Source organism: Myotis lucifugus, unplaced genomic scaffold, assembly GCF_000147115.1.
Source record: "Myotis lucifugus unplaced genomic scaffold, Myoluc2.0 scaffold_408, whole genome shotgun sequence".
Taxonomy (NCBI): Eukaryota; Metazoa; Chordata; class Mammalia; order Chiroptera; family Vespertilionidae; genus Myotis; species Myotis lucifugus.
Window position 1 is genome coordinate 218,926 of NW_005871456.1, and position 22,917 is coordinate 241,842.

At 55.9% G+C, this 22,917-nt stretch overlaps 1 protein-coding gene and 1 non-coding gene across 2 annotated transcripts in view; both read left to right on the forward strand.

The window, feature by feature from the left end:
• PDZRN3 (PDZ domain containing ring finger 3) overlaps positions 1 to 17,847 on the forward strand; it is an 84,972-nt gene extending 67,125 nt beyond the window's left edge. Inside the window, exons 4-10 of the mRNA XM_014467659.2 lie at positions 6,863 to 7,110; positions 7,463 to 7,550; positions 11,011 to 11,109; positions 12,370 to 12,432; positions 13,541 to 13,642; positions 14,760 to 14,876; positions 15,572 to 17,847. Of these exons, the coding sequence (XP_014323145.1) occupies positions 6,863 to 7,110; positions 7,463 to 7,550; positions 11,011 to 11,109; positions 12,370 to 12,432; positions 13,541 to 13,642; positions 14,760 to 14,876; positions 15,572 to 17,020 (2,166 nt within the window). The 3' untranslated portion in view covers positions 17,021 to 17,847. The remainder of the gene's footprint in view (positions 1 to 6,862; positions 7,111 to 7,462; positions 7,551 to 11,010; positions 11,110 to 12,369; positions 12,433 to 13,540; positions 13,643 to 14,759; positions 14,877 to 15,571) is intronic.
• LOC111823148 lies at positions 14,210 to 14,348 on the forward strand. Its single transcript, XR_002826158.1, has one exon. It is a non-coding gene; the product is annotated as a small nucleolar RNA SNORA67 (small nucleolar RNA).
• Positions 17,848 to 22,917: the final 5,070 nt, after the last annotated feature.

Below are 22,917 nucleotides of genomic sequence, written 5' to 3' on the forward strand. Positions count from 1 at the left end.
TTAGCGCTATGCAATGCTAGATGCGTGTCTGCCTGCGAGCCGAGCGGCTGTGCGGCTGCGGAGATGCAGCGGCGTGTGGCCCGGTTCGCCTGGGCAGAGGGACGGTGGGTAATTGGATGGACCTAAACTTGACCTCCAGACAGCAGTGTCAAACCTGGTTTAGTGCGCTTGCAAGGAGGAGTGTGTTTGTGTAAACAGCCTGTCCATTCTGAAAGCTTTGTTTTAGAGCCGCTCTGCATCCCGAAGTAGGTTAGGCCGAGCAGGTGCCGCCTCCCACCCTGACAACCCGGGGGCCCTTATTCCTGAGCCTGGCGCCGGTCTGTGGCCGAGAAAGTCGCTGTTTTCAATGTGGGCGCTTCTCTGTCACCGCCTATTGCTTGCTCTTCAGTGAACAGTGGGAGACAGGCCACTCTGACGCTGAAGGAGGGTTAGACCAGGGCTTGCTGCCCTCTGTCTACCTGTCTCTTCTTCAGGTAGAAAGCTTTGGAGACCAAGAGGAGTTCCACTTTTCTCTTAGGATGGAGGCCTGTGAGCCACCACGCCAGCTCAGGTGCCCTTCTGAGCACTGGGCCCTCCCATGGTGCCCCATGCCCTTCTATCCCAGCACTGGGCCCTCCCATGATGCCCCATGCCCTTCTATCCCAGCACTGAGCCCTCCCATGATGCCCCACGTGCTCCTATCCCAGCACTGAGCCCTCCCATGATGCCCCATGCCCTCCTATCCCAGCACTGAGCCCTCCCATGATGCCTCATGCCCTCCTATCCCAGCACTGGGCCCTCCCATGATGCCCCATGCCCTTCTATCCCAGCACTGAGCCCTCCCATGATGCCCCACGTGCTCCTATCCCAGCACTGAGCCCTCCCATGATGCCCTGGGTGCTGCTGTGTCTGGACACTGAGCCCTCCCATGATGCCCTGGGTGCTGCTGTGTCTGGACACTGAGCCCTCCCATGATGCCCTGGGTGCTGCTGAGTCTGGACACTGAGCCCTCCTGTGATGCCCTAGGCGCCCACCAGTGTATGAGTCTCCACCTCGCCTCTCCTCACCCCCACTCCCAGAGGTCACTGGGCCTTAAGGGTATTCTCACGTTTTTCCCTCTTTCATTGCAAAAGGGGGTGGAGGGATGGAATCCCATTTTTACTTGCGTTCTGTCTCAAGGTACAGAAATTCCTCCAGGGCAGCCGTTCTCAAACATGAACACGCATCTCAGTCACCTGGAGGGCTTGTCAGTACCCGAGCCTGTGCTCCACCAGGATTTCAGGTGCTGCTGGTCCGGGGACCACCCCCTGCTCTAGGAGATACACGGAGGGTTACCTGTGCACTGACAGGGGGTGGGTGGAGGAGAGGACAGGAGGGAGGAGGAGAGAGGACGGAGGGCACCTAGAGCACAGGCCGCTTCGGTCTTCCTCATGCCGACTTACTCATCGTCCTGGTCGAGCGGTTCTGGTGGCTGCGCATCCTGCCAACACTTGGAATTGTCCTGTTCTTCACTTTTCCAACGTAGTGACTCTGAAGAGGCGGCTCACGCCGGTTACACTGGCTTTCCCCTGACTGCTCATGAAGGTGCCTGTTTCATGTCCCAGCGGTACGTCAGCCGCCTCTGAGTGGGGCAGCCCCTGTTCAGGCCCCGCCGGTTCTCCATTGGGGTTTTTGTCTCCATCTCTTGGTGGCAGGACCTTAAAGCTCCAGCCTGGACTCTCGTCGTCCGTCGGATCTGAGTGGCCAACATGCCCTCCCCGTGTGTGGCTTGCGTTTGCCTTCTTTTCATGACGTCTCCCATGGACCCGAATCCCGTCACTGCCTGGAGTCCGAGATATCCGTCCTTTCTCACGGTGTGTGCTCCCAGTGTGAGGACATGCGCTCTCGGCCTTCGTTTGTTCTGAAAGTGTTACATGGCTGTCGCCTTTCGCAGCTGTTTTCTAATAGGATAGGATGTACGGCTGGATCTGCCTTTATTTGTTACGTATGATTTTGCCGCCAGGGACCTGGTTCCTTGTCTCAGACCCACATGTTTAGCTGAAACACAGCCACCGGTGCCCATCCCCCCAGCGGCCCATCTCCGGAAGCATCGAACACAAATAGCACCAGGGTCAGCCCTCTCCCCTCTGAACACTCCACTCTTTCCACAGCGGGCTGCCTCCTTGCCCCGGCCTTAAGTGTGACATCACCAGAGCCCCACACACATCCCGCTCCCCGCCACCCCCTCTGGAAACCCCTACCTCTCCTCATCTTCTAATTGCATTACCAAGTGTTTGGCCCATTAATTCCTTCCCAGAGGACTGGCTTCTGGTTGGTTTCTAGCAAATCCTACCCACGTCTCATAAATCATCGTAGGAAACGCTGCCGGTCCTTCTCCGTCACGGGGACTGGCGTCCACCCGCTCATTCCCGGGCCCCTGCCGACAGCAAAGCAGGCCCTTTAGCTTCCTCCCTGAGCCTCCCTGACAGTCCGGCAGCGAGAGCGTTCAGAATTGGGCGCTGGCCAGCCTTCCGGCGGGGTGTTCTGTGGCCCAGCGCACTGGCACGCGCTCAGGTACAGAAACAAAGTGTCTCCCGGTGGCCAGAGGCTGAGACTGAGGGGGGAGGGGCGTGTCTGCAGGACCCACTGCCCGATGTGATGCTCTCATGTGACTAAACTAAGGGCCAGAAACTGAAGTCGAGATGTTTTAACCCGGGTCTCCATAGCGGGTGAAAGGCCCTGGGAACCACGCGGTGACATTCCTACGGTAAAGGTCACCATCCATCTTCAGTGTCTAGAGTGCGCCCCCAATTTACAGATGAGAAACTGAGGCCAGAAGGGATCCGTGGTTTCTTCTGACAAGCGTGTCCTATCTCATTCTTGGGTCTCGAGTGCTCAGCAGCCTTTCTGTTCGAAGGGGACCAGGGCGCTCCCCGGAACAGGTGGCGCTGGGCCTCGGCTCCCTGCGGGCAGGACCCACCGGGATCGGGGCCGCCAAACGGCTGGCTCGTTTCAGGCTCTGAACCAGGCAGGTCTGCACCCACTGAGGGCCCTGGTGAGAGTTCACCCCACCTGGCTCTGCAGGTGAGCAGAGCCTCGGGTTGGGGTGCTGCCTGGCACTGCGGGCGTGCGCCCAGTCTGCCAGGTCCCCGTGTGGCCACTGCAGGTCCCCGTGTGGTCACTGCAGGTCCCTTCACCTTCTCCTCAGTCAGATTCCCAGTGGCTGAGCCCACGGACTCCCTGTGCCTTGAAATCCAAGTGGGGACTCCCACCAAGTGACCCTCAGTGCTGGGGGTGCTGGTTGTCCCCCCGGGTTCTCTTTCCCCAAAGGAGGAACCGGAAGCTCAGGGGCAGTGCGGTCTAGGTCAGCACTTCTCTTGCCCGTCCAGTGCAGCTGTCGGTGCAGGGGGCGCTCCAGGCTCACCCAGAGTTCCAGGCGTCTCCCCGTGGTGCCCCGTCCTGTAACTACCTATGTCACCACAGGGGTGGTATCACTCCAAGAATCTTTGTAACCCCAGCTAGATCAGGCCTTAAAACCTTTTACTTTTCAGTATATCGTTTATTGTCATCTCTTGCTTCCAATGGAATCTACGTTTTAATTAGTTTGGAAACATAGGTGTGATATTTTACAGAATGAGATCACTGCCCCTGTATTTAATTAAATGAACCCCATAAAAGTTGGGTTTTATCCAGGGGCGTAATTGACAATAGGCTGGATTTGAAATTGCATTAGCACTTACCCTGGGTCATTAGCACGTGAGATAGAAATAGATGGTGACCACGGGGCGCGGGTCCTCAGAAACCAATGTCTCCCCATAAAAAGACACTGATTGTTTAATTTGGAGAGAGTAGACCTTCCTTCCCAAATACCATATTTACACATACCCTGCCCTGCTTGCCCTCCGGCCCTGCAGACCTTCGCAAGGTTGCGGCTCCTGTTCAGAAAGGTGAGCCGGGTGTGTGAGCGCCTCTCCCCGCGGGCTTTCTCGGGAGACGGTGAGGGTGGAGCCTGTGTCTGGGCTCGGGCTCGGCTGGTGTCCCAGCGAGTGTGGTGGGCGCGGTCTGGCTGTTGTAGTGAAATGCTGCCCACCGTGCCTGCCATCTAACCGCTTCTGACGCGCCTCGCACGCGCTGCGGCCTCCCTTCTGCCCGAGGAGCCCTCCCGCGGGGCACGCCAAGAGGGGACACGTCTCAGGAACCACAGCAGGTGCTTCTGGGAGCGAGTGACGGACAGGTGGACAGGTGGGCTGTCAGTAAAATGTACCCCCAAATGGGCAAGCCCCCAGCTCCGCGTTAGTCCTCAGCACGTGGGAAGGGGCAGTGGGCACGTGACCCGGGAAGGAATCGCTCCACGCCCTCAGCACGATCGTCTGGTCTCGTCTCGTCTCGGGAGGCCTTCCGCTAAAGGACACTGGAGTCCCTTAGTGTCACGTCGTATTTGCAGCTGTGATGTGAGCCCAGAGACAGGCTGATTGGATTTCCACTGTAATTGCACCTGCATTCCAGAGCCTGCGGTGAATAAGTTAAGCATTTAATTTATAATAAAGATGAACTTGGCAATCAGCATTTCTTGTTCCAAAACATTCCACTTACTAGGTCGTAGAGCCGCGTAAACTGTTGTAAAAGCCGTCCGCTCCACTGGGCGATAAAGCACCTGACCGCCCGCCGCGCCTGGACGAGCCTTCCTCCTGCGATGGAGGCCGCCGCCTCCCCCTAACGAGGCCGCGGTGCTCATCCCGGGAGTAGAGGCTGTCGTTCTCGGTTGGCTGGCGGCGTGAGTCATCACCTCGCCGAGTCTCCCAGGGATGCGATTCCGAGATGACAGTGTAATAAGTGTTATGTGCACAAGGTAATTCAAAACAAATTTGGCTGCAAGAATGGATCGTCTGGGTTAGTGACTGCCGCCTCGTCTCATCGGCTGTTAGGAGAGCGTAATGATCCCACGACGCCTTGTCAAGAGCTTGTGCGGCAAGCGGCGAGTCCGGTGCCATTTATCTGTCGCGCCCCTAACGAGTCCCTAGAAAGTCGAGGACTGGAGGCATTAACGTGGGCGTCGGTGGCCGGGGATGCGAGGTGGGCAGGGAGGGAGCCTCTCCCTGTACAGAAGCTATTCAGACCCCTGGACGAGGCTGCACTTTGCTCCTTTGATTTATAGATGATTGTCTCCTGGGAAAAGGTGACTATCCTGGTAACGGGTCCCCATTGGCCCCCTGGTTTCTTAGTAAATTCTTATCCCTTAGACCAGCGGTTCTCAACCTTCTGGCCCTTTAAATACAGTTCCTCATGTTGTGACCCAACCATAAAATTATTTTCATTGCTACTTCATAACTGTCATGTTGCTACTGTTATGAATTGTAATGTAAATATCTGATATGCAGGATGGTCTTAGGCGACCCCTGTGAAAGGGTCGTTCGACCGCCAAAGGGGTCGCGACCCACAGGTTGAGAACCGCTGGCTTAGACGTTATACCCAGATTATTCCATGAAGCTTCATAAAGCCCCCAACCCCTCAGTGACATTCATGTTGTCGATGAGACAGGGAGACAGAGAGAGGACAGTTACACTGCCCTAAGCCCCCATGAGGGCGCCGGCCATGGCCCGATCCCAGAGGTGGGTCCCTGTGCAGCCACCCGAGCCGGGAGGAAGGAGGGGGTCCCCTGTGTGTGGAGGGGCTTATCGGAATGTGTGAGGTGAATGGGTGTGTGGCATGCCAGACAGGAAACTGGTCGGTGTTCATCCTGGCACTTACGAGTAAACACTAACGCCATGCCTACTGGGAGAAGGTAGTGGACATCTAAGGGGTTTAAACTCAGGATTAAATTGCTGTGCGAGCGCCATGAATTTGCCAGTTTCTCCGCAGGGAAGGTTTGAGAAGCGGGGGGACTTGGGGAGGTAGCTACTCCGCAGCACGGTCCCTATACCACAATCCTATACTTGCCTTTAAGAAGCAAACCAACCACTCGGGGAAGATATGGAAGTAGTTCGGGGCCTGGTGGTGTCCGTGTGGTGCCGTCACTAGATGTAACCAAACTACGGGACATGATGTCATGTTCCTCCGCCGTGGGGGGTGCGAGGGGGGAAAGGAAGCGGCTGGACTTCCGTGTTGCTGGGAGCGACTTCATTTTCTAGAAACAGTTCTGTTGGCGTGTCCTCTCGTGTGAGTTGTTCTGGACGTAGCCGGGGTGAGTGAGTTCTGAGGGTGCCACAGGAGAGGATCCGGGGCGCAGCACCGAAGTTCTAACCACCAGGCGGCCTCCTGTGGGTACCGGACGCTCTGGGGGAGGGCGGTGAGGACTGGGGCGAGAAGGGCAGGTGCAAGGGCTGCGCACGCTCGGAAAAACCCAGCAACTACACTGGCTGCTGGGCCTCCCAAGCGTCGGCCAAAATGTGGGCCATCCGAGCTCCTTGGAGTTACCGCCGTATCCACCTGTGGCCTGTGAGTCCCTTCATATTTCCAACCTGCCTTTTAAAGAGAAACAAAAGGGATTCATTTCAAAAGGAAGCTCCCTGTCGCTTGCAGGAAAGGAGCAGTCACGCCACCTGGCACAAGCTGGGGAAACGCGCGCCATTACCGCGTGACAGTGTGATTGATTCCAGTCGCTGTCACTCCTGATGACGGCGCTGAGCCTGCGACCGGGCCCTTCTCTCGGGCGAGATGACGCGCTGGTGTTACAGACATTCCAGTAGGAAGCCAGGGCGTCCGCTGTGGGTCTGGTATTGATGCCACATCCGCAGACCTGCCAACCCGCCCCTCCCACCAGGCCTTCTTCCCCGGGGACCTGAGATGGAGAGCGAGCGCGGGGGACCCGACATCCCCACGTGCCCTCCCGCTGGCCACTTGCACGTGAAAACCATCTTTCAGGTTCTGCTTACTGAGCGTCGTGTCCCCCTCAATATTTCAACAGGTCAACGGCAAAGACTTATCCCGAGCGACGCATGACCAGGCCGTGGAGGCGTTCCGGACGGCCAAGGAGCCGATCGTGGTGCAGGTGCTGCGGCGGACGCCCCGGGCCAGGGCCTTCCCGGCGCCGTCGGAGGCGCAGCTGGTGGACGCGGGCACCCAGACCGACATCACCTTCGAGCACATCATGGCCCTCTCCAAGCTGTCCCCGCCCAGCCCGCCCGCGCTGGGGCCCTACCTCCTGCCCGAGGAGTAAGTCGCACCCCCGTGCCTCCCTCAGGGTTCCCATGCTGCACTCTCTTGTTTATGGAGGCGATAAATTGAATCCTGTGACATATTAATTACTGTATTATAAGCCTGGAGCAGAGTTATTCAAATTATATCCTAAGAGCAAAATTACTTACTAATGTCGTAAAAGTTGTTTCGGGATAAGATTTAATCACCGCAAGTGGTGGCGGGAGGGGATGCGGGCGGTGCTTCTTATAGACACAAAGCGAGGGGCCCCACAGGTGTACCCAGAGGTGTGGGTGACGGGCCGGACCTGCTGCCTGCCCGGCGGGCCGGTGACCACAGGGGCACCTCACAACTGCTCCTCTCCTTGCAGGCACCCCTCGGCCCACGAGTACTACGATCCCAGTGACTACCTGAGCGGCGCCCACCAGGACCTGGACAGGGAGGAGCTGGAGCTGGAGGTGAGGGCGCTGGTTTGGGGGCCACGGGAACACTAGTCAGTTCTCCAGATGCACAGACCGGGGCTCCCGGCGAATTTCCTTCCAAAGAACAACTGCCCGCTGTTCCAAAGGCATCTGAGAAGCAGACCCCGGGGCCTGGGGTCCTCTCAGTACCTGCCACACAGAGGCCAGTTGGCATTACACGGCGTCTAGAATCTTCCGTCCTCTTTGGCCTCAGATAACACATAAGGGCAGAGCTGTGCATCTGCCGAATTTCTGCGAGATCCGTGTTGGAAAACCTCCGGCCCGCGAGTCGGTGGGCAGCCCTGTTGTGGGGCGTGGCCGGCCCCTGCACTCGGTCACCTGTGCTTGAGCGTGAGCGTGAGGAGTGGCGACTAAGGAGTGAGGGAGGCGCTCACGGCAGTGTCCGAGGGTGCGCGAGAGCCAGGCGGGTCGATTATGTCACTTCCCACTCCCGGAACAGGACTGGCCGCCCTGTCTTTTGAATATTTCAAGTAATTAAAAAACACACGTAAATGCTGCTCTGGGGCCTGGTGGCCGGGCTCCGTTGTGGAGGGAGAAAAGCCTGCTCCACGTCCCGGCGTCCAGCGGGAACGAGCCCCGCGGGTGTCCCACGGGAGGACGTGCGGAGCGCGTGGGGACGTCCTCGGGGCAGGCGCACAGGAGGGCGGGTGTTCTCGCAGAAAGCAGGCAGGATGTCCCACTCACGTCAGTGTCAGGTCCCTGCTCTTGGGAAACCGCTTCCGGGTAAAAGGGCGATGCTCGCGCACACCCAGGGTTGAGCCGCCAAACTCACCCGTAAGTTTTCTTGGGCTGAACACCTGCTCTAGACATTCCTGTCGGCAATTCCGAGAGAAAGCAGGCGTCTGAGGAGGCTTTGTCCTTCATCTACTGTTTTAATTCCCCACTTGGTGCATCAGTGGCTCCTCCGTAGTTACCGGGGCTCCGCTGACGTGATTCTGACAGCAGCCAGGGGGCGCTGCTTCCCCCACGGCCTGGGGGGCGCTCCTCACAGGTCCCTGGAGTAGGTGACAGGGCATTGGGGTGGCCTGGGGCGGGGTGGACACAGGATGCCCAGCCTCAGCCTCCCAGGCACAGCACGGGCTCCTACAGATCCTTCCCTGGTCAGCCCTGCACCCCCACCCCATCACCTCCTCAGCGCCCTCCCAGTGTCAGGGGGACTTTGCACCACCACCAGCCCCAAGCCCTCCCAGCTGCTGCACAGCCTGCACGGCACGTCCCCGAGGAGGCGACCCCTCCATGCAAAGCCCCCTTCCCCGACCCCACGGCACCACCTCCTGCCTGCTTCTGGCTCCCCCGGAATCCAGGCCCAGGAGAGCTGGGCTCTGGTCCGACTCACTCACACTCCTCCTGCCTGGGCCACCCTGGCCCGGCGTGGGCACCAGCAAGTACTTGCTGAATGGAGGCGTCAGGGCCGTGGTTCCCTATCCCGAATGGGAGGTGAATGGAAGGTCAATTGAAGGTGAATGGAAGGTGAAGGGGTGAAGGAAAATGCAGCCTTTTAGAGGCAGCTCTACATCCCACCTAGCACCTGCCGAGAGAAAGTGTTGAGATAATTTAAAGAAACGTGCAGAGCAGCGTCCTGGACCAATAGGGAAGAGTTGTGCCAAGGTGACCCGCCTTCCTACAGGTAGATCAGCCCTCACGCAGGTCCTTGGGGCCCTCGGAGGAAAGTGCCTGACGGGGATGCGGAGAGCATGGCTCCCGTGGGGGAGGGGCCCTCTTCACTCTCTTAATTGGACTAGCGTTTCAGTCGCATCTGAAATGTCAGGCGGAGCCGCTCCTTGTTATCCAGGGATCCATCTACCGATAAGCCACCGGACCCGAGGGTGGGGGGGGGCTGTAACCCAGCGCGGGCCGTGCATTATTCATCCCATTCGATTCACGGTCTTGGGAAGCGTGTCTCCGTCGTCACGGACAGATGTGTGACCACCTCCATGCTCACCGTCAGAAGGAAACGTTGAGAATGTGCAAAACCCCGATAACTTCGGGGAATTGTCATTTCCGCCCCCCCCCCCCAAGCCCCCAGATACCGCATCTGGTTAGAAATTGTCCGATAGCCGCCTTCATCCCCCGGCCAGCACTGCAGTGAGGACACAGACTGAGGCGCCGTGATGAGCTCCGAGGAAGCCGCTAGAAAGAGGCAGAGCTGGGATCTGAGGTCGTCACAGCCCCGACTCTCCCCCACATGACACTCCACTGGGCAGCGGAAAGGCAGAGGCGCTGGGAATAGTCAGGTTGTGGTGGTGCTCATAGCACTTGTCATGGTTTCCCATGATGCCCCAATAAAACGTGAGTTCTCACGCTGGAAGCGGGGCCCTCGCTGGTCCAGCCTTACCATCTGCCACACTCAGCCTGCCCCTGGTCCTGGCACACAGAGCGTCGGCCCCCCTGGGCCAGGACCTCGGTGCCTGCTGTTCTGCCTCACGGCGTCCATGGTGGTGGGCACCCTGCCTTTCCCAGGGAGGGTTAGGAAGTAGCTGCTACACAACCGCTTTGAGCTTCACCCCAAAGACAGAACCCTCCTCACCCCCCTCCACCAAGAGCCTGGAGGGAAGACTTTGTCCCCAAAGACAGTGGCTCAGAGACCCCAACTCAGAGCCCCTTCTCTCGGATTGTGGAGATAACACTAAATCCAGACCCAGGGGCCTGCCGCAGGGAGAGCACCCCAGGCAGCCCTTCCCGTGGGCGGCGGCCGCGGCTGCAGAATCATGGCTGGTGCGGGCTGCACCCAGGAGAGGGCAGCGAGGCCGGTCAGCTCGCTCAGGGCCCCCGTACTTCCTCCCGGGCCCCGGCGGTCACCAGAGCTGACTTTGCTCTGCGGCAGGACTAACTGGCGGCTACGGCAGCGTCCCCTGTGCTCAGGTGTCTCACAGTCGGGCTCTCACCTCATTTAATTTGCAGGCCTAGCGGCTGAAAGTAATTTCTGGACTATGACTATGACAGCTGCTGCGGGGAGCAGGCATTGCTGCAATCGCGTTACCCTCCTTTCTCGGATCACTTTCCGTGTGATCTGTTCGCGAGTTCTGTCCCTGTGAATAGTAAGGCAACACAACCTGCAGTCATCGAACCAAACGCATTGAGACCTGAAACGGCCGGACGGTGGGGAACGTGGAAATATTCTTGTTTGTGGCAGACGTGGAAGGAATGCTTTTTAAAACCCCCAACATCTTGATGTTGAATGAAATATGGGTAATTTTTCTTTGCGGGGGGATCAATAGAATAACTATTTCCAAAATGACTTTCTATTGACTGAAAGGTCAAAAATGCCGTGTGCATTGATCCTGAGTCCATAATCGCTTTGGGTTTGGTAAGTTAACTCCTCTCATAGTCGGCTGCAAAGAAAACCAGTTCACCATTTAAACGAACTATTTTTAAAGCACCTGAGGCCCCGGCGGCCGCCCCGCGGGCGGGGGTCTCACGGGGCCTCTCTCTGCAGGAGGTGGACCTGTACCGAGCCAACAGCCAGGACAAGCTGGGCCTCACCGTGTGCTACCGCACGGACGACGAGGACGACCTGGGCATCTATATCAGCGAGGTAGGGGGGCAGCTCTTCACAGCGACCACACCGGGACCAAGAGAGGGGGTTTTTCTTCCTTTTATGTGGTAACTAAGCCTAACTCTGCCTCACTGAGTCCCTTGGAAAGACACAGACACACTTCTCTGTCCCTTTCATCACACCCCATGGAGCCCCATCTTTCCTGGGGTTATGTTCTCATGTCGGCACAGATGGTGACATTGCCCCAGGGAAGCCTGCAGACCGGCCATAAGATGGTTGTGTGTTCTCCGCCCCGAGGGAGCGGCCAACGCTCATTTCCAGTCTCGTGTTCTGGGCCGGTGGGATCCCTCCCACGTGCCATGTGTTTCTCTGTCTCTCTCCTTCCTTTTGGTGGAATGTGTGTAATCTAAGTCCTAGAAATTGCATGGACTTCAGAGCAGGCAGGCGGAAGTTGTCTGACTGCACAGCCAGTGACCCCAGCGCGATGCCGGGCGCTCACGTCTGCAAGCAGGGAAACCGTTCTGTCGGGAACAGAACTTGTCTTGATGGGATGGACATGGGTGTGTCGGTCCGGCTCAGTAACCTTCCCTCTGAGTTCATGTTCTCCATCCACCACGCTCCAGTGGGCCCGTCGGCACTGCCGTCAGGGTCTCTTTCCCACAGTCAGTCCTCGTGTCTCAAGTATACTTCAGGGTTTTTTTGTTTTGTTTTGTGGGGGCTTTTTGATTTGTTTTTAATATATTTTTATTGATTTCAGAGAGGAGGGGAGAGGGAGAGAGAGATAGAAACACCAATGATGAGAGAGAATCATTGATCAGCTGCCTCCTGCACGCCCCCCCACCAGGGATGGAGCCTGCAACCTGGGCATGCGCCCTTGACTGGAATTGAACCTGGGACCCTTCAGTCCACAGGCCGACGCTCTATCCACTGAGCCAAACCACTTCAGTTTTAAAGTTATTTTTTAAAATTTATTAGAAACATTTGGTAAAATAATCGAGGCACGGTTGCTAGTCACCGTAGTGATTTTCATTTCTCTGCAGCAAGAGTCCGCTGGGCCTCATGTCCCCGAGGCCGGCAGGGCCAGGACACGGGGCTGTGGGACAGGGTTGCCAGGCAGGGACCGGAGGACACGCCCTGGAAAGTGCTTGGAGATGTGGACCGACCCATGTTTGCTCCTTGCATCACGCGGGTCCTGTGTAGCACGAGCCTGGCTGTGTCAGCCCGCCTTTGGGAAGGGCCATTGTGTCCGCGCGCATTGAACTATCTGCCCGGTGCTGAGACGGTCACTGTTTTTTCCAGATCGACCCCAACAGCATCGCGGCCCAGGACGGGCGCATCCGAGAAGGCGACCGCATCATCCAGGTAGGCTGGTTGTAGCGACAGCTCAGGGTTAAAGAACGAGGCCCACAAACCAGGGGTGTAGGGAGGCCAGACGAGTTTACTTAGTGGGTGAAGCCCAGCCCTGGACAGTAAATGCACAGGGAGTGGTGAGGACAGAGACAGTGGGGACAGGGCACCCCGTCGAGAGGGCAGCGCCCCACACCCCAGCAGGAGCTAGCTCACCCCGTGCTCTGAGCTACTGTGCTTAGATCTGTCGTGACATTGCTCACCGTGAGTGATTTTGTCATTTTCCACTGCTTATTCGACATTCCTTCAACCCAAGACTTCAACCCAAACCTCGGCTGCTCAGGGACCCCCATGTGGTGGAGTGCCCCCAGACCTTCAGGACGGCTCAGCCTTCCTGTGGTTGCTGTAAGGTTTCCAGCAGCCTCTACCACTGGGCAGTCCCAGTCCACGCCCCCACCCCATTTCTCCTTGGTAACCGAGATCCATCACCCCAGTCAGCCCTCCACGGGCCTGTTGGGCACGGGCGTGAGGAGTTGGTGGGAGGCTCAGTGGGACCAGCCATGTCCCCTGGAGGAATCGCCCACCCTGGGGCTGACACCTCCAGACCAACAGAGCCCCAAATTCTCAGGACAAGAAGCCAAACTCCTGCGGGAGGGTTACCAGGGGTGATGGTGAGAGAGCCCCTCCCACTGACCGTCTGCCCTGCCTGAGGCTGGGACCCAGACCCCTTTACAATCCCATTTCCTTCTCTGCCCTCAGCTTCCATAATGTTCCCATCAGACCTGTCACTGCTGCTTCTCCCGTGTTACCCTGAAACACCTGTAATAACCCTTCATGCTTCCCTTGTACTCCTGCCGAGTCTCACGTCTGAGTGAGTTGCTCACCTGTTCCTCTTCACACGCTCCATTCACACGGCCTCCACGGTGCCCTGGCCTTGGACACCAGGGCTCCGTCCCGGGCCAGGCACGGCCCCCTGAGAATGAGCATTCTCTTCGAGCTCCGAGGACCTTCCATGTCCTCGCCCCAAGTGGGTAACAGATGGAGCAGCGCAGCGTGATTCTGCGTGATCCACTTCTGCGTTTGTCCACCCTCCACCTTCTTTTTTTCATTTTTTTTTTTTAAGATTAACGGGATAGAGGTACGGAACCACGAAGAGGCTGTGGCCCTTCTAACCAGTGAAGAAAACAAGAACTTCTCCTTGCTCATCGCGAGGCCCGAGCTCCAGGTGGGTCCGCTTCCTGAGCACAAGGCTGGGCACTGTATTTCTAAACCAAAACCCGGAGTCCCTGCCCCTGCAGAACACGGCCCCGGTATCGGGTCCGAGCGTGAAGACCCTGTGCCCTGGAAAGGTAGTCTCACTGAGATCAGGATCGGTTTGACGTGCCCGCCGCTGAAGGAGGGTGCTGGCAGCCACCTGGCAGTTCCACTGCGGGCTGGGCCGGCGCCTTAATGCAGGGATTGGAAGAGGGAGAAGAGGAAAACGTGGAATGGAAAACACCACGGTCACGACCTTCAAGATGTTAGAGGTCAAGACCTGACCAAGGTCCCAGCCTAGCGCTGTGTCTCACTCACACCTGCAGGGGGAGCACCGCATGGGCCTGGATTTGTGATACTGCCCTGACGCCTGGAAATTGGCCGAGAGAGTCGATTGCAGGTGCTCTTACCACACAAAAAAGGGACTGTGAGGTGGCGTTAATTAGCTTGACTACTGTAAGGATTTTAGTACGTTGATCAAATCATGCTGTCTACCTTAAACAGAACGATTTTTATTTTATTTTTTAATGACTCACCACACCACGGTGATTCCTTGTCCAAGGGGCTTAATGTAGCCTCTTTAGAGAAGGAGCAAATTGGAATAAACTCTGGCTTCAGGGTGTCAGCAGAGAAGGTGATGCTTAAAGTCCTTTGCCTTCCTTTGGCTGCCTACATGTAAAATGAGAGAGAGAGAGAGAGAGAGAGAAACATTGGTCAACAGACTCTTTATTAAAACAAATATAAAAGGCCAACAAATATAAAAGGCCAGATTTGGCACATGGGCTGCCGATCAAGGGCCCTGAAGAGTCTGCTCTTCCTGGACAAGAAAGAGGGGGGCCCTGCACCTCGGCCTGAAAGTAGCTGAGTGAGAGAAGGGGTTCCACCCTGCAAAATGAAACAGCAGACACTGGGGACCTCCCCACCCCCCAGACATGGGGTGAGGCGGGGCGTTTCCTGGCATATAGCGAACAACAGGCAGACTGCCCTGGGAATGTTTGTCCCCGAGGAAATGTCTTTTCTTTAAAAATATGAATGAGAGAGCAAGAGCACTCTCCTCTGAGGCGTGTGTTGGCTGCCGCTTTCCCCAGCTGGACGAGGGCTGGATGGACGACGACCGGAACGACTTTCTGGACGACCTGCACATGGACATGCTGGAGGAGCAGCACCACCAGGCCATGCAGTTCACCGCCAGCGCGCTGCAGCAGGTAAGGCCCCGCTGCCCTCGCTGTCCTTGCCAGGCCACGCCCAGCCCTCGCCAGGCCACGCCCATCCATCCCCGCCTAGCCCAGTCCTCGCCAGGCCACGCCCAGCCATCACAGCCTAGCCCAGCCCTCGCCAGCCTTGCGGGGCGGCCCAGCTGCAGGAAGCCGCTCCCTGTCTCCCTTAGAAGCTACTAAGGACCATGGGAGGCCCCACCTGGAAGGCAGCAGGAAAACCATGCTTGTCCTTCTGGCCTGAGGGAAGCGCTGCCCTGCACTCAGAACTGGGGAGGGACCGCTGACCTTCCACGTTGGCGGGGAAAACACCTGTGAGGGCGGCATGGATGGAGAGTAGAGACACGGTCACGTTTTCAAAAGTGCAGCCCTTCCCCGTTTAACCTGAGCTGCCCCTGTGCCATCTATGCCACCACCACTGTCCTCCATGCCCCACTGACCGGGAGCTAGAGGTGGCCCTGTGCTCTGGGTCATGCATCCAGGCCAGGCGACGACGGTCACCTCACTTTTCCGGTGGCATCAGTGGTCGCCCAGGGGGGTCTGGCTAATGCCCAGGCCCCGTCCTAGTCCTCACCTGTGCGGAGTGGTGGAGGCCCGCCCCGCCGCAGAGCCTTGTCCTGCAGGAAGAGGTCACAGGTAGCGGCACCAGGCCCCTCTCCGTGACCGGAGGTTCTTGTTTTGTGCAGAAGAAGCACGAGGAAGACGGGGGGACCACGGACACCGCCACCATCCTGTCCAACCAGCACGAGAAGGACAGCGGCGTGGGCCGCACAGACGAGAGCACGCGCAACGACGAGAGCTCGGAGCAGGAGAACAACGGCGACGAGGCGGCCGCGCTGGCCGGGCAGAGGACACGCACTGGCAGCCAGGACACGCTGGGCAGCGGCGACCTGCCCTTCAGCGGAGAGTCCTTGCTCTGGGCCGACTGCGCAGACGCAGACGACGCCGAGTGTGAGAGCTTCCGGCAGCTGCTGGAGCTCAAGTGCCCGGGGCGCGGCGCCGCCGAGAGCACCGACGGGGAGCTGGGGCTGCTGGACGCGGAGCTGCTGGAGCTCCGGTGCCCGGCGCGGGGCGCGGACAGGGGCGCCCCCGAGAGCGTGGACAGGGAGCTGGAGCTGCTCAACGCCGAGCTGCGCAGCATCGAGCTCGAATGTCTGAGCGTCGTGCGCGCGCACCGGGCTCGGCAGCTGCGTGAGGCCTGGACGCTGCACCCCGGTGGCTTCCGCGGCTGCGACACGGAGGCGGACGGACGCCGTCACGAGCTCTCCGACATCACCGAGCTCCCCGAGAAGTCGGACAAGGACAGCTCAAGCGCCTACAACACCGGGGAGAGCTGCCGGAGCACCCCGCTCGCCCTGGACATGTCCCCCGACAGCTCCTTGAGAAGAGGGGCCGAGGCGACCACAGGGGCCTGCGGGCCCTCGCCAGAGAGTCCACTCTGCATCACGGAGGAGGCAGACCTGCGTGGGGCCTCGCAGAGCCCTGAGCGCAGCCCCGGGGATGGCCCCAGCCCCGCACCCCCGGCGCACGCGCCCCACAAGCTGGCCCACATCCCGGCGCACGCGCGGCGCTACCGCAGCTACATGCAGCTGGTGCAGCAGAAGTCGGCTGTGGAGTACGCGCACAGCCAGGTGAGCCTGCTGGGGGTGTGCAAGGACCTGGGCCCCGCCGGCCCGCCTGAGCCCCGCACAGAGTGGAAGGTGAAGGTGCGCAGCGATGGCTCTCGCTACATCACCAAGAGGCCAGTGCGCGACCGCCTGCTGCGGGAGCGCGCGCTGCGGATCCGCGAGGAGCGCAGTGGGGTCACCACGGACGACGATGCGGCCAGCGACATGAAGCTGGGCCGCTACTGGAGCCGCGAGGAGCGCAAGCAGCACGTGGCCCGCGCCAGGGAGCAGAGGCGGCGGCGCGCGCTCCTGCTGCAGAGCCGGCTGGACGGCCCCCGGGAGCAGCCCGCCGACGAGGACAGGAGGGAGGTGAGCATCCTTGAGCTGAGCCACAAGAAGATGATGAAGAAGAGGAACAAGAAGATTCTGGATAACTGGATGACGATCCAGGAGCTCCTGACCCACGGCACCAAGTCCCCAGATGGCACTAGAGTGTACAATTCCTTCCTCTCAGTGACTACTGTCTGAGCGTCATGTATATAGACAGCACTACCGTTGGGGTAGAAAACCCTGCCTCGTTCAATGCGGCAAGTCTCTGTATGTAAGATAACAAGGTCGTGTTTATAGTCCACTCTGCACTTCCGGGGGCAGGGCTCTATTTTAAGTGGAGAAAAGCCAGCCGGGACTATCTTGGGAGGCAGTATTGACAACCAGGGCCTTTCTCAAATAGCAAGGGTACTTTTTTTTACTTTGTTACCTTTTACGTAAAGTGTTTAAATTTCAAAAAGATCTTTTTAAGCATACTTTCACAGGATAATGTGTTTAAACTATATTCATACGGAAAAAGTTACACGTGCTTTCTTTCCTGCCGAAAATACAACTGCCATTATGTATTTCTAATGGATCCCTATTTTATAATGTTACTTTCCTGAACGTGTTTCCTATGAGTGACCATTAATATATTATTTAGGTCAGGGCTTCAGCTCAAAACCACCAAACCGGTTCATGATTGAATACACATAACCAAACCAGCCGTGTTTAAATGTATGTTTCAACTGTAAACATGTTTCTGGTTAAAGTTCCCAAGCGAGCGTAAAGGTGTAAGCAGAAAGCTAAGTATTGTGCCGCTTTATGGAAGATGAGAGCATATTTGCAAATACTGCAGCCGGTGGGGAGAACGTGCGCCCACAGGGGGTCGCGGATGGAGACGGTGTGTGGACTTAAGTGCTCTCCTCGCAGGCCTTTTTCTGTGTAGATTTGAAGGGACAGACTCTTTTTACAGGCGAGTTCACAAAGTCATGATTACTACTCACAAACAAGGAAAATGAAGTTGAAATAAATTATTTTCTATTTGATATGTTTTGAAGTGATTTCTCATTTTTGAAGTGGTGCCTCTAAAATAAAAGCCCTTTGCAGTGTTGATTTTTTCCCCTTCATTGTATTCCCTGCTGCTTCTCAGATCATTAAACCCTTCCTTCTGCCTGGAACCAAAAGGCCGATATAAAACCAAGGTCGGTCGGCGAAAAGTAAGGAGTCAAACTCAGGGTGTAGCCCTGCTTGCCGGCAGTCTGTCTCACGGAAAGCCTCCACCTGGCCCCGTCTCCTACAAACAGGAATAACTATGAACGTGTTTAGCGGCCAGGGTCATGCTCACGATGAAACCTCTGGTGGACTGCCACCATCCCTGCCTGGCGGTGGTCATTCACGTCGGCGGCGAGGAGGCCCCTTTTCCCTTTTCTAAGGTGCGTCTGAAAATCACACAACATTTCCATAGGAGGGCCCGGGTCACCAAAGTGGGTGGGCTGCAACACCGCTATCTTTCAGGTTCCTACATCATCAGTGAGCTATGCCTTCTCCCTGGCTGCAATGCTCACCACAATTCCAGCTGTGGCACCTACTGAGAAGACAAAAAATAGAGACTGGGTGAGGAGGGGCGTCCTTTGCCATGATGCCACGCATCTCCGGCATAGATTCCTCCCAAACTCCTATTCCAACCCAAACTCCACTCCTTTGGGGCCAAGGAGCCTCGTCGTCGTCACACTGGCAATAGAACCACTTGGTGAAGATAAGGCACTGGAATACTCACGCTCACAGTTAAGCCCTCTGCCCATCACTTCTTCCAGAACCGGCCCTGCAGAGGTAATCCATTACCTGCTCAGCCCTCCAGAGAGCAGCTCCCGCAGGTGGAGTGCCGGGCCTGGTTTCCGCTTCTCCAGGTGAGCTTCCAGCAGCAGCGCCCTCCCAGCCTCTTGGCTCATGCCCTGTCTCCCAGGGAACAGACACCCGTCGGATGAACGATAAAGTGCTGCCAGGCACATAGCGGGTCTTTAGGGGAAATAGCTTTGCTCCCCTCCTGCTCGCATTAAAGATGGGGGTGGGGTACACTGCCGGAAGAACACAGCTCCCACCTCACGAGCAGGCAGCTTCAGGGTCAAGCAGAGGGGCTGCTCACCAGAGCTCTCCGTGAGCTCTGGATGAGGGGGTCCCCTGTGCCGCTCATGAAGGGGTGGAAGGAGATAAAACCGTACGTGTCCATCCAAGGCCAGATCCTCCCACGCTGACTTGTTTTTAAATCCCTTTGTCATGTAACTAACGTTTGGTCGTAATTTGCAATGCAATGCGAGGGTTTCCCCCCCCCCCCCCCCCATCTAATTTAGCAAATCAACTCCTGAAAGAAATAGGAAGAGACCTCAGAAATCATCATTTTATGAATAACAGGAAACTCAAGGAGACAAGAAATGTGGCTCATTAATGAGCCCCCAGGATTGGAGAGAAATCCGCTCCTAACCAGTGTCCCCTGCAGCCTGGTCTCCCATCAGTTCTCCGCTGTGATTAATCACTGTCTTTAGTTAATGGCCTTAAGAAGCATCCCACTCCTGCCAATGTTGACAGTTGTGGGAGGGACTCAGCCACAACACCTGTTTCTCTTGTGGCCTCAGGGAGGTTTGAACCCAGGTCTCCGGAGAAGAAGTTACTTCTTTAACCTGGGTCAGCAGGACCCTTCCCTTAATCTAATTCCGCTGTGGCCTGTGCTGCTTCACTGAGCACCTGGCGTGGTTGTGAGTCCGTTCAGCTCAGAGCCACTGTGGGGGCAGCCGAGTCCCATTTCCAGTCTCGGTCGCTGGAGGACACGTGCTCACCCCGGGGACACGGGTACAGCCATCCGCGCTGTCTCTCTGATGCCCCTTCCCACCCGTCCATCCTCCCTCTTGTTTATTTCCGTTGCATGGAATTGAACTTGCAAAAGTCAAACCCCCTGGGATCCAGCCAGACACCAGGAAGCTGTGGCTTTCCACAGTGAGAAGGCACTTTGGGGGCAGCTCGGTGAGAAGGGTCTGTCTGCTAGACGTAGGGGTACCCCAAATGCCCGTTGGCGGTGCCAGCTTGCCGCTGGAGAGGGTCTTCCTGATTCCAGACACAGAGGGTCACGTCCCATCAGCCTGTGCACCTAGTTAGCTCACCGCACCTCCTCCAGGCTCCCAGCAACCGGAAACTCTCACCTCTCCCCAGAGGACCGCTGGGTGGCACTTGGCATTCAGGTAGGAGAAGGTTCCGGAACCCCCTGCCGCTTCCCTCACCTTCCGGAGTCACTGTTCTGCCATTTCACTCCTGACTGATTCCTGTTTTCTGCTTTAATGCCCAGCACCACCTCTTGGGCCCGCTCTTTCCTAGCGCCGCCTGCAACTGAGACTCAAATAGTAAAATACACAGAACCGGCCATGTTGCCAAGTCATCATTTATGAATCCAGCTCGATTCATTTGTTTAGTCAGATGTAAAGGGCAATAAAAAGCGATTGACTAAGAACAATTAAAACAGTAAAAGTAAATTGTTTGTGTCCATTAAAACCTGCTGAGGCCGTCAGTGGAAAATTGTGGGCCTCAATGTGAAAATTAAAACTATTGATTTTCCCCGAATGTATGTGAATAGCAGAGTTCTAATTTGTTTTGTTTTTTACTGGCTGCAAGCCCCTGGGGTCACAGTGAAGGTAGGCCTTCAATAAGCTCTTTTGGTGGAGTTAATAAAGATTTGGAAAGACAAATATGATAAGAAACGGCCGAGATGTTTCAGGGGGAGAATGAATGTGTCTGAGCGGCACCATGCCCAGGCTCATACTTTGTAATTTATTGCATTTTGGGGCTGAAAATGGAAAATCAACTGCAGGATATATGATCTTCATAAGCTGAATTTTTAGGGCTTTGGCTTAATTTATGTGCGTGAGAGATTTTTTTATTATTGTCATTTTATGTTTTTATGTGCCACACTAAATCTTGTATTCCACGAACTGTTACTTTTTTAGTGTTCAATTAAAACACCGATATAAAAGGAATTCACGTGGACAGATCTTTAGCCGTGAGAGGAAACTTGGGGGAAACCCTCTGGATCAAGTGAGGAGGTTCAGTCAGGAGACGTGTTGTTGGAATTAAAAAAGCTGTGAAAACAGTGTAACATGGAGGTATCACAGTATCGGGTTGGACATGAGCTAGTATTAGGTTTACATTCTTAATAAATGAGAATGCAAACTGTTATACTTCTCTGGAGACCTGGGTTTAAACTTACTGTATAACAGTAATTAAGTGAATGATCAATAAACAGAAATCAGACTTCCTTTTAATCTTTATACATGTCAGGCATGGTTTTCAAATAAGGGTGGATAAAGTTAGAGAATACGGCTGCCGTTGGAATACGACATTTAAAAACCTATTACAATTTTGGTGTTACCTAAACCTGACTCCCAGACACTGATGTTTAAGAGGAAAAAAAGTTTCAAACAAATAGTTTCTTTGTTCCTTTCTTGGGAGACTTTTGTTTCATTCTTCACCCCCATCCCCAGGCAGAGAGTTTTCTAAAGAGACTATAATCACTTCTCGGCCTTTTGGCTAAGATCAAGTGTAAAGAGACTATAAATAGTTTACCTGCAGAAAATGCTGTGGTTTCTGAACATTTCTTCTTTTTTCTCTTTAATTTTATTTCCCAGCCGTATTGAGGTGTACTTGACTGATATAAATTGTATATATTCAAGGTGTACAACATGATGATTTGCTATCCACATACATTGTGAAATGATCACACAATCAAATTAACACATCCTTCACCTCACATCGGTCCCACTGTGTGTGTGTGTGTGTGTGTGTGTGTGTGTGTAGTAATAACTCTCTTAGCAAATTTCAAATATACAGCTCAGAATTATTAATTAGAGTCACCACACTGTACATACATCAGACCCTCACAATGTACTCACATCACATAACTGAGCCTCTGACCAACTCCCTCCACCCCACCCTCCAGCCCCTGGCAGCCTCCATTCTACTCTCTGCTTCTATGATTTGAACTTTTTTTCAGATTCCACGTAGGAACAAGATCATACTGTATTCACCTTCCTGTGTCTGGCCTATCTCACTCAGCATCACGTCCTCAACGTTCGTCCATGTTGTTTCAAATGGCAGCACCTCCTTCTTTATGAAGACTGAACCCTTTGCCATCGTGTGCGTAAACCACCTTTGGTTTATCCGCCCTCCTCACAACACTGCTGTGTTATTCACGTGGAAGCGCCTGAACGCTTGCTGCTCCTGGCCGAGACTCAGACGTGGGCCAGCTGGGCACTCACACTGTCTCCCAGGGCGATGCCGAGGCGTTGCCTGCAGATATTTGGGGGGGAGGGGTCCGCAGGGTAGGGTGTTCGGCTTAAGAAGCGCTGCAGGTGCCCTGGGTGGGCAGCCTCAGGACCACACGGGGCACAGCCTCCAGAACAAAGATGCTGAAATGTTGGGGATCAGGAATCCCTGAGAATCTGCTCAGAACAGTATACATATTTTCTGTTTGTTTGTTTGCTGGAAAATGTCTGCCTGTTATGGTCTTAGATTAAGAATTCCTGCTACTTTTTGTTTAAATGGGGCTGAGAGGAGTTTCACCTGGAAACAGAATTAACCAGAGAATCACCCAGCTCCCCCTGCGGGCCTTTCACTGGTCCCCCAGGTCTAGCCTGAGAGCTGAGGTGCTGTGAGCTGGTGGCCTCCGGCAGGTGTCCGGATGCAAGCGGTGCCAGGTGAGCGGTGCCCGGGGTGCGGGCTCCTGGGTTCTGCGCAGCCCCTCTCCTGATAGGCCGACGTGGCCGTCATTCTGAACTTACTCGGGAAAGCTGACTCCCGCGCCATTTAAACTGGTGAATGGCGAGGAGGGGTTGGAAGTGCTGGGGATGGAGAGGTTTATCCCGTGCCCAGTGCGGGGACTCCATCCCATGACCCAGCCAGCGCTGGTGTCTAGGTGGATTTAGGTTTTCATTTATTCTTGAATTTTAAATAGGAAAAAAATCTGAGCATGGGAGTTAGAACAGATGTGCTTTAAAAGACATACAAACTGTTTTCCTCTTTGATTCTCATTTTTCTTAACTACACCCAACCTGCAGACACCCAGGTACCTCCTGTAG